Source organism: Anopheles aquasalis, chromosome 2 (genome assembly GCF_943734665.1).
Source record: "Anopheles aquasalis chromosome 2, idAnoAquaMG_Q_19, whole genome shotgun sequence".
Taxonomy (NCBI): Eukaryota; Metazoa; Arthropoda; class Insecta; order Diptera; family Culicidae; genus Anopheles; species Anopheles aquasalis.
In genome coordinates this window covers 19,752,501-19,762,500 of record NC_064877.1, presented here as the reverse complement: position 1 = coordinate 19,762,500, position 10,000 = coordinate 19,752,501, and the positions used below count along the sequence as shown (strand labels likewise).

At 48.8% G+C, this 10,000-nt stretch overlaps 3 protein-coding genes across 5 annotated transcripts in view; 1 reads left to right on the top strand and 2 right to left on the bottom strand.

The window, feature by feature from the left end:
* The window catches only part of LOC126581723 (myotubularin-related protein 13), a 16,275-nt gene extending 14,945 nt beyond the window's left edge, over positions 1 to 1,330 (top strand). For all 3 annotated transcript variants that reach the window (XM_050245577.1, XM_050245575.1, XM_050245576.1), the window contains exon 9: positions 1 to 1,330. This exon is cut by the window's left edge and continues 865 nt beyond it. The gene's annotated coding sequence lies outside the window, so the exon portion shown is untranslated.
* Positions 1,331 to 1,633: 303 nt separating this feature from the next.
* LOC126572657 (uncharacterized) lies at positions 1,634 to 8,057 on the bottom strand. The gene is made up of 6 exons (XM_050232148.1): positions 7,525 to 8,057; positions 6,753 to 7,018; positions 5,491 to 5,631; positions 3,780 to 3,920; positions 2,263 to 3,706; positions 1,634 to 2,186 (listed from the first exon to the last, which is right to left on the bottom strand). Exons 1-6 carry the CDS (start codon positions 8,055 to 8,057, stop codon positions 1,634 to 1,636), a joined length of 3,078 nt encoding a protein of 1,025 aa, XP_050088105.1.
* Positions 8,058 to 8,463: 406 nt separating this feature from the next.
* Positions 8,464 to 10,000, bottom strand: part of LOC126569676 (dual specificity mitogen-activated protein kinase kinase 4-like) — a 4,567-nt gene continuing 3,030 nt past the window's right edge. The window contains exon 5 of the mRNA XM_050226930.1: positions 8,464 to 10,000. This exon is cut by the window's right edge and continues 1,162 nt beyond it. The gene's annotated coding sequence lies outside the window, so the exon portion shown is untranslated.

Sequence of the window (10,000 nt, the reverse complement as noted above, 5' to 3'; positions counted from 1 at the left end):
GGTCCGAAGTAAAAGGAAATATTGATAAATATTAACGTAGGCGTCAGCGTAAAATAGCAAAACAAAAAGCAAAATGCGTTATAGTCGTTAGCGCTTAAGGAATGGAACGGGCAGACAACGTAGGATCGAGACTGAAACACGGAACACATATACACGCAACACGAGAGGAAAGAATTGGTATCAATAAGGGTTACTCGTATTACGGTCAAAGAACGGAAGACAGCAGAGCATATCTGCAGAGAGATGCAAACGCGAAAACGACGCTCCGTGCAGTGCCATCTTTAGTGTGTGGTGTCTTGGGCCTTGCTTCCGTAGATCCTTAGTAGGCCACGACACATGCAAAGCACTTCTGCCTGATTAGCTTGGTTTCCAAAGTAACGAACACACTACAACTACTACTCACTATACTGCCAGTGATCGGTGAAAAGTCACCCCGCGGTAGGGGTCTTTAGCCATCACCTTCCTAACCAACCTTACGTGGTATGATGCGTGTGTGAAAGCTGTTTCCCTTCGATTTCGTTCGTTCTACGCGGATTGCGTTTACTCGCTTTGGCAGGCCGATCGTACAAATGTATGCAGCTTTTGTTTCCTGCTAATATCTGCCACACTAGAGGGTGGGATCAAAGAATGCCGAGCGTGGTGATTGGTGAATGGCGGATCCTAATTAGTCACTAAACAATCGTGAGTTATTAGAAGTGCTGTGGCTCGAAAACTGTTTTAATATGGGTTCTGTCACTCCCTTCGAGCTTAATCGAAACTTGTTCATATCAGTTGATAGTCTAAATTTTAGGTCGATCTGAGCACACACATAAACACATACACATCTAATCGCATCGGTAACATTCCCACCAACATAACAACACAGCCACGGATCAGTAAATGAATGTACTATTGGCGCACAGTTTATGGAAGCTTTGTCCAATCGATCACCTGATCGATTTCAATCTCAATTGGCATTTTGCACAAACGCTGCAGCTGAAATGCACAAAACACTGCGTGCACTGCGACGATAAAATTGACGTGCAAACCAGCGGATCGATGCAATAGATGACAAAAGATATTATTATTTGTTAGTGTATTAACCAATTCTCCGCTGCTGTTGTTTGTAGGGTGAACTGCTACGGTTATAACCGGTACCCTTGGCCGCCGCTTTGTACAAAAAAAAAACTCCAATTATGATGCTAGTGAATGTAGTCGACGCGAGGCACGACCTCGCTAGCCGCTAGTAGCTATCACACGCGTGCGAGCTACGTGTAAGTTTATCGATCCTAGAATACTACGTCTCGAAAGAATGAGTTAAATCATTAAATGTATGTTGTATAGAACTGAACATTGCTGGATTCGAGTGGTTCTATTTCGATTTTCTTTATCCGAATTGGCTCCGTTTATTCCTCGTAATCCTGTGCCTGATTGTTAAACGGGGAAAACACGGAATCCACATTACAAAGCCGGATTCGCAACACAGAAGAAGGATCTCTTGCCTTTGACAATAACAACGAAGTCAGTTCACTTACAAGGAGTTCTTTTATCGCTTTGAATCCCCTATTAATTCTACTATTGTATTAAAACACTAAAAATGTAGGACTACGGGTGGGTTATAGGCGAATGTTAAAGCATAGTTGTGTGTCACCATCTACACAGCAGTTCCGTGCGCATAGTCATACTGTTCCGCCATGGTGGAACTGCTGGCTGGACTGTTGAGGAACAGCTGCGAATGTGATTTACGTCGTTCTTGCTCAATACGATCGAGATCGAACACGGGCGAGTGCTGCCTCGGTTGTGCCACATCGGATTGTTCCTGATAGCGATAATGTTGACCGTGGCGATGCTGATGATGGTTCTGGTTTACCCCCAGCGATTGGACGTTCGACCGTATCGCGGTCGGTGTCGCTGGCTGACTAATGGGGGAGAACACGTGGGACGAAAGAATGGTTGGTCGACGGTGGTACGATGGTTGCGGTACTGCCAGATCGCCATAGCTACGATACATGTGCGAAGGATTGTGGCCAGATTCAGTCGCCGTAACGCTATAGGTGGGCGGATCAAGATACTTTGGACACGTGACGGTAACGGATCGTCCGATGGATTGTGGCTGCCGCCACTTTCCCACACTTTTGTGCCATCGGACCGAGTTGGGCGAAGAGATGGTTCCATCGGACGTCAGATCTCCGTGTGACGCGTTGAGACTGCAATGAAACAGGAAGACAGATATGTTATATTGAAAAAGATAAGGTGTGTTAATGGGTGCAGGGTTTGCATTACCGCACAGGTTCCATTAGCAGTCCACTGGCCGATACGCGCTTCCTTTCCATCGCCAATCGCTCTCCGAAACCTCCCGTCTCATCCTCTGGTTCGGTTTCATTCGTCATCAGGTGCCGATTGTGGCCAAAGTTACGGGGCAGCGTTTGCCGGTAGTCTACCGATCGTGCCCTACCTAGCGGTTCCCGACGACGATAGTATGCCTGTTCATCGGGCATCTCGCGATCGAGCGAATTATCGGAACGTATCCGGTGACGGTAGGAAGAGATACAACCACCGCTGGATGTCGTCCCCTGATCCGATCGGCGTCTCATATCTGCCATCGAGTTCCGGCGACGGTGCTTCGACGGTCGACCACTACCCACCGGCGAGGATGGTTCTATCACGAACACATTCCGGTAGCTCTGCTCACCATTCCGTGCATCACTTTCGATGAAGTAGATATTCTTCGGCTTTGGTCGTGGACCAACCTTTTTGCAGAACTCATTGAACAGCTTTTCCTTCGATAGCTCGCGCGATAGGTAGTGGCGTGGGAAGCCACAGATTTTGCTCGCCTTCTCGCCGCCATCGTACCCCTCGCCACCATCATCGGTATTTGTGGAGCGCGTTCTCCTCCGATAGTTGCCAAACTCCGTGTCCTCACCGGTGCTGACGGGCGTTAGATCCGTATAGGTCGATACGCTGCGTGTTAGCTTCTCTCCTCCGACTGGCCAGCGATCGTTGTCGATCAAAGGTGACCGTCCAACGGTGTCGTTCATCCGATGCCCATCACCGTCACCATTGGCACGGAAGGAAACGTTTCGGCGAGGAGATACACCACCTTGTTGAATGGGCACGTTGGCGGTCATTGAGGTCGGTTCGGTATACAGTAGATCCGTGAGACTCTTCGTTACAGCGGGCTCGGTACGGGCAAGTGGCGGTAGACGGTGCACACGGCAATTGACTTCACCATCGATCGAATCCTCGCGGCGACGCTCGAAGTAATAACGTGGACCAGACTGAACACCATCGTACGGATAACGGTAGTCAGTCACGACGGCTGGTCCTTGCGCTACACCACCAACACCACCACCACCACCATTCGGTTTGTGCCGTTCATCTAGCGAGTGCGCTGTCCATTCGCGGCCATAATGTAGATTATGGTACTGCAGATCTCCACCGGAAAGGTTCTGATAGGTGGGATACAGTGAACCATCTTCATCATACTCGTCATCATGCTCCAGTTGTTGCTGGTGCTGCTGTTGCTGCTGGACGTTCGAGTAGATCAGGACGTTCAGTATGCCCGACAGCTCGGTGATGATGAAACCGAAGACGTACAGCAGGAAGCTTTGTCCGTATCGGAAGGTAAACTGGGGTGCCTGCAAAGATGACCTTGGCCGCAATTTGGACCCTATCTCGGCCTTCAGTATCGAGATGTACATTATCAGTCCGATCAGCATCAGTAAACCTGTGGGAGAACAATGGGTTAGTGCGTGGTTACTGCACTTACGGTACCTACCCGGTGTCAGCCACCTACTTACCGGATATTATAAATAGTACTCCGGATGCAAAGTAGCAGATTTTGTGCTTGGTCGAGCAGATAGCCACCAGGAACAGGCCGTAGCTGACGATGAGCACACCGTTCGAGGCGAGAAAAAAGGGTGACGAGTGCGTTACGGTATCTGCAAAAGCGACAGAGAGAGATAATTATTTCCGGATCCGCAATGGCCCAGCTGACCAACGGGGCATTCCATTGCCCTACTGCGAGTCGCGATAACACCCTGGAAATACTGGAAATAGCCAAAGTTCCCGCCAATTTGGTGTCATATTTTGGGGGCAGGCGGATCTATTGCCAAGGGCCAATCGGGGTGAGTGTCGTCTTTTTGGTGTGATGGTGCGGTCGGTTGTATGCATAACACCCGGCGAACAGAGTGAAAATTGAACGCTTCGAGCATAATTGGATTATTGGTGCATAGCTACGGAACTGGGACCTTTCGTCCGGTGCCGTGCGTATTTCGGGGGATGAGTCCAAGGCGTAAGATTAGGGGCTTCCGTTTGCTCACACGCCCGGGTTCGAATAGGGAAAGGCGAAAGGTGGACCTTTTTAAGCCATTTATGGAGATAGTTTGCTGCCGAATGAAGCCTCGACTCTTTGATCATTCGGTCGTGGCACGAAAGTGGGAAGTAGTTGATAGCAGACAGCATGACATGAAAGAACTATCTCAATGGTTTGAACAGTGGGAGCTGTATTGAGGAAAAAGGTATTTAACACTTCTTTAGGAATTGCAAATCATCTTTAACATGAGACCATTCTTTAAACTTTCGATAACTACAGAAGAATTTGCAAAATTCTTACAATAGTCTTAGTTCTTTCGATCCAAGCAACTTATTTTGGTTTTCATTACCGCTCGCCAACTTAGATTGTGCTTCCGCCTGCTTATAGGAAACAGCAGCAAACGTCTAGCAGCGAACGAGCGCAGCGCACCACGTGCACACTGTTTGTGGGTGCAACAACCGAAGGGATTGTTCATCCTACCAACGGATAGGAACCGAACATGCGAGATTTCCGGATGAAGCAACGGGATGGAAACGCTTCGCCCGAGCCAAATGGCAAATGAAAAGGAAAAACTCGGTCATCGGCCACCAGGTATGATTGGCTCTCGGTACCACCAAACTGCGCCCCATTCGGGGCTTTGATTTGTGCGCCAATAGATCAGCTGGCCGGTAAATTCGAGGTAGAGATACGGTAGAGAAGGGGTGGACGGCTCTGTTCGGTGCCCTTTTCTCATCATCCCATTTCCTTCGCGAGACTGCGGGCGACATTAAAGTAGGCCACATTTGAGACACATCAAAAGGATTGTTCATTGATAATTACATTAAACCATATAATGGGGCCGGCGATCCCATCCTGCTCCACTCCATGCATCCAATGTATCGCGTCGTGGATTAGACTATTAAAGAAGGGGGGGGGGGGGGGGGGTTTCAATGGCCGCACCGTTATACCGGGTGACCATTAGAGCAGATTGCTTCTAAGGGCAACGCATACACTTTGCACAGCCTCCTCGATGCACGTGGTGCCGTTGCGCGCTCGTCACACGGCGGAAACCGAAGCCCCGGCACAATCGATAACGATTTACCGAGCCCGATAAATTGAATTTAATCCCCGTCATCGGTTCTGTGTGGCAAGAAAATTTTTCAAACTCCCCTCCAGAGTGTTGGGACTCGGGACTGGGCGCGAGGCGCGCTGCTTACAAGGAATTGCATTGGTCGAATCATTTGGGTCCGGGCTGTAGCCTTCGCTCGGGAAGTAATCGATGCTGGAGCACTGGAACTCACTGCTTTCCGAGGGCTGCTGCTTCTGGTGATGATGTCCCGACGCTGCGCTGCCACCACCTGTGGAAAATAATGAAGGTGAAAAGCGAAACAAAAATTTGTGAAGGGAAAAAATAAAAGGGAAAATTATGAGCTGACGCATTCCCTCGCTCTCCACTGACTTTTAAAGTACTCCAGCGCTAGATGGGTGGTGACGAAAAACATCGAGAATCCGTTCACCTCTTCTTTGACTCCCCGCACCCTCCCTTTGCCTTTAAACTGTCATTTCCGATGTGTTGTAGCGCGGTATCCGGTGCGGTGGTGCGAGACTTTGCGAAGGAAAACTTTCCCCCCGAGCCCGAGGTCCTGGGGGTCGCCGGTCGCCGATTTCCGGCCGGCGTACTGCATCTTCCGCTCTTCCCTCTCACGGTCGCCACGTTCGACTGCTTGAATCGATGCATCGTCGGGAGGTCCCAACGCGTGCACACTGCCTGCACTGCCGGGCCGATACGATGCCCCTTTCGATTTTTCCTTCTTCGCTTCACGATTTCCGGTGATTACGCGGGATGATGGGCGGCACCTTTCGGGAGTACGGCAACCACCGTTGCGCTCATCCGGAGCGATTTTTCTTCTTCTATTTCCATCACCAAAGTAAGGGCAGATTGGAAGGATTTAAAGCGGATCTAACATCCACCAGCTACCACCATCACCATCTGTTGGCGATGGTTACTTGGATCGCTCTAAACACTGAACGGAGTATGATTTGGCAAAAAATCGACAAACTGCGAACGGATTGACGGATTCCCCTTGATTCGGTTGATAAGGCCACAACCGGAAGTAAGCTGCGGGTGGAAGCTACCTCATCGTAGTGGTTTGCAATAATCGAGATCGAGAACAATAATAGCTTGCCGCTTTGTAGGCTCATCAACGGCTCGTTGGAAGATGGAAGAAGCAATACAATGCCACAGGACACGTGAGCCCGGGGGGGGAGACGGAAAATCGAATCGAAAAATCAATTTTCCTACAATAATCCAGTTGATGATCCTTGGAGGTGGCGATTGCGTTGAGGCACCATTCGTTTCTTGCGATGCCTTGCGCTTGTTTTGGATGATAACTGACTTGCTATCAGCTAATGATAAATCAATTTTTTTTGTTAGGCTCCAGCACTGGGGGAGGATATTGTGTTGAACCACACTTACCACTATATCTGCTGCACAACTTCCAGAGAGAGGACCTTGTGTATTTCGTCATGAAACCCCCTGTGCCGCCTCCATCGTCTTTAATCGTAGGGATCAGATGTGGATGCTGGATGTTGAGCTGGTGCTGATTTTTCGACAAGCTCGTTGTCGCTGTGGCCAAGACCGTACTGTGGGACGTGTTACCGTGGTACGGTGCGTACGGTATCTTTTCCTCGGTCAGCAGCCACTGGGGGCCAACGACTGCAGCAATGACGAGTGCAAGTGAGAAACTGTAGGACACAGGGACATCGAAAGGAAAGCATTATCATACTAACGTAGATTAGACGGGTCTCATCTCCCATGAGTATGAAGTAATTGTTGAAACAACAAATCGAGTGAAGTTATTACAGTCGAGTTATAGCCGTTAGCACTAACCTATGGGCGTATACATCGACTCCATTGTTCAGTTTCTGTTTATTTAAATAATTTATCTAAATTATTAGCAAGGTATGATGTTTATTTCTACACTGAACAAAATCTTTTATGATTTTCCCGTAGCAAACGTTCATTTCCCTATCCGCCATAGAATACCTTCATGAATCTCCTAAATTACGTTAGCACTTACAAACCAAAATTTGGAGAAAACCTTTAGAAAATCTGTGATAGTCCTTGAAGTTGCTTAACGCATCTTCGTTAGATAGAACAATCACGTTCCTTTTATGTCAGAACTAGCTAGCACTAGGAAAACGATCACATGTAGAATAGCAAGATAGAAACACCCCACCCAAAAACACACCTGGAAACGACTGGCGTGATCAGGAGCATCCAGTGTTGGGTGCGACTCGTGCCGTTCGACCGCTTCGTACCTGCACTGGACAGCGTAGCGAAGGAGCACATCTTCTTCAGCATCTTGAACCGATCCCTTCCCACTCCTTGGTGCTGCAATTCGTTCACGCTCACGGTAGAACCATCCCGACACAGCCTACTACCAATGAGCGCTAGATCACCGTTGGCCAGCTGCACTTCGATCCCATTTTCATCGTAATTGTTGCGCCTTGCGTAGCCACTGAGTCGATCGGATATGGTAGGCACTCCGCCCCGGATACCACCGTACACAGCCGATGAGTCAGAGTCTTGTTCACGCTCCGGAAATCCACCGTATGCTTCCGCGGTTGCTCCCGCTGCTAGCCCATTGTAGGGAAAGCGTCGTACGGCTGGCGGGAAAACGGCCGGAACACTCGTGTCCATCAGGGCTGATGGATCGATGACATTATCGAGCGACAGTGAGGACGGGACACGGCTACGTGGTTGCAGCGTATGCACACGCATGGCAGAACAGCCAGGGGATTACGCACGTGACACGCGACAGTACACTCCGGTGGTGGTCCTGGTGTATCCAACGATCACCTGTGAACGCACTTCAACACACCCGCACTCACGAAGCAAAAAGCGCCAACTGAATGGCAGGAACTGATGGCGGTTAAGAGGATGCCACGAATCGCCACGTGGTTCGCTCGTGGAAGCGCGCCAAAGGATACGAGCGCGTGGTATCGTTCGTGTCGTCGTGGCGTTGTTCGGTTCGTCTGCAAATCTTCGTATCACAGAGGTTCGTCATGAAAAAATAGGGACACCAGCTAGTACAGCCCAGCTCTCAGATAACTGCGCTGCGTTGCGCAATCTTCCAATTCCTTTACGCCGTCGGTATCGTGGCTGAAGAGAAACTTACGGGAGCGGGTTTATAAGTGATACTACTTGCTTTATTACTATCATTATTTTAATAATTATTAATAATAATATTACTACCATTATTATTGTATTACACTCATCCTCTGCTCGCTTCCCAGACTCGACTCGCCTTGCTTCACTCATTAGTTGCACTAATAACGCTTCTCTCGATTTCGATTTCTGCTCCTCCGTTTTTTTTTACCGGGAGCTATCGCGTTTGTATTCCAAATAGTAGTTTCGGTTCGGTTAAAACTTACGCAAATCTTACTTTCGGCGAATCTCTCTCTCTCTCTCTCTCTCTCTCTGTCTCTTCTCTTGCACATCCCACACTCTTACTTTTCATTTTGACTTGATTCTACCACAAAAACAACTACGATAAAGCTCTTTGCAATGTGTTATCCACTCGCCGCCGGTCCGTCATAATCACCTCGCGGTGTGTAAATAGAGTTTCGGAGTAAGGAAGGTTTCGCCCGGATAAAGGCTGAAGGAGAGAGAGAGAGAACGAAAATCGCACGCAGATCGAGCAGTACGAGTTAAGCAGTACGGTAACAATGTAGGACAATACACGGCCCGCGATCCTCTGCTTGCCACTTGTCAATGTCAATGCCATTGGACTACCAGATCCCTCCTCTGGAAAGAGCTGTGCCCCTGGAAAATTGAATCATGTGCCCCGTGTCGCGATTTGGTTAACTTATGCATACATTTTCCTTCAGCATGTGTATTCCATCCCCAGCTTTCATTTCAACACTTCTTATCCTCGGTCTCCAGCCCATTCTGTTTGCTTTCTTGCTTCCTCTCTCTCTCACTCCCCCGTGCTCTAACGTTCATAAGGCAACCACAGTAGAACAAAGCGCAGTAGATGGAAGTAGTATCCAGTATTAGAAAACGTGCAACATCACCGCCGTAAGGCGAATTTACGATTGAGGGGAATAAGTAGTCGTAGTTAGTTGTATGATTAGCTTAAGGGAGGAGGGAGGAGTCGAAGAACTAACTTAACACAGCGTGTATATTCATCAATTGTGTGTGTGGGTGTGTGGGGTGGGATGCAATCGACGCAATGACCCAGGCACATGACCGATACAAGCTAAAAACAGCGACTAAAGCCAAAAAACAAAGAGTTCGTGTATTGCGTTGAGTGAAGGGTAATGCTAAGGAATAGAGTACCAGCTGTACCGTCGGCAGCTTCTCACCTATTGCCGGATCATTCGTGAACGTTACTCGGCTGCACTTTAACATTATCCGCGCAAATAGCTTGCGCTCCTGCTTTGCCTTTTAATGTCTAAAAATCGAACTAACATTGCTCCACCACTGGTGCCTCTGGTTTCTAGTATAAGCGGAACTTTGTTACTATTATAACACTACAGGCTATGTTGGTACTACTGCTACTATTGCTACCCGGTGTGGTGAAACTTGATGTGTCCAGGTGGTGTATGAATTGAAGGGTTTTCGCTTGCTGGCTGGCTGGCTGGTCGGGGAAATTTAATTATTCGTCTAGCTCCCTCTCTAGCTTAGCTGTAGCACTAAGTGTACTGCGGCTGCGCTGCGCT

Bases quoted from the DNA above. Each gene is read 5' to 3' on its own strand.
- LOC126572657 (XM_050232148.1), bottom strand. From the start codon at position 8,057: ATGCGTGTGCATACGCTGCAACCACGTAGCCGTGTCCCGTCCTCACTG. The intron at 5,632-6,752 runs GTGGTAAGTGTG...TATTTTCCACAG, and splicing joins GAAGTTGTGCAGCAGATATA to GTGGTGGCAGCGCAGCGTCG. The intron at 3,707-3,779 runs GTAAGTAGGTGG...GTTCTCCCACAG, and splicing joins AGTACTATTTATAATATCCG to GTTTACTGATGCTGATCGGA.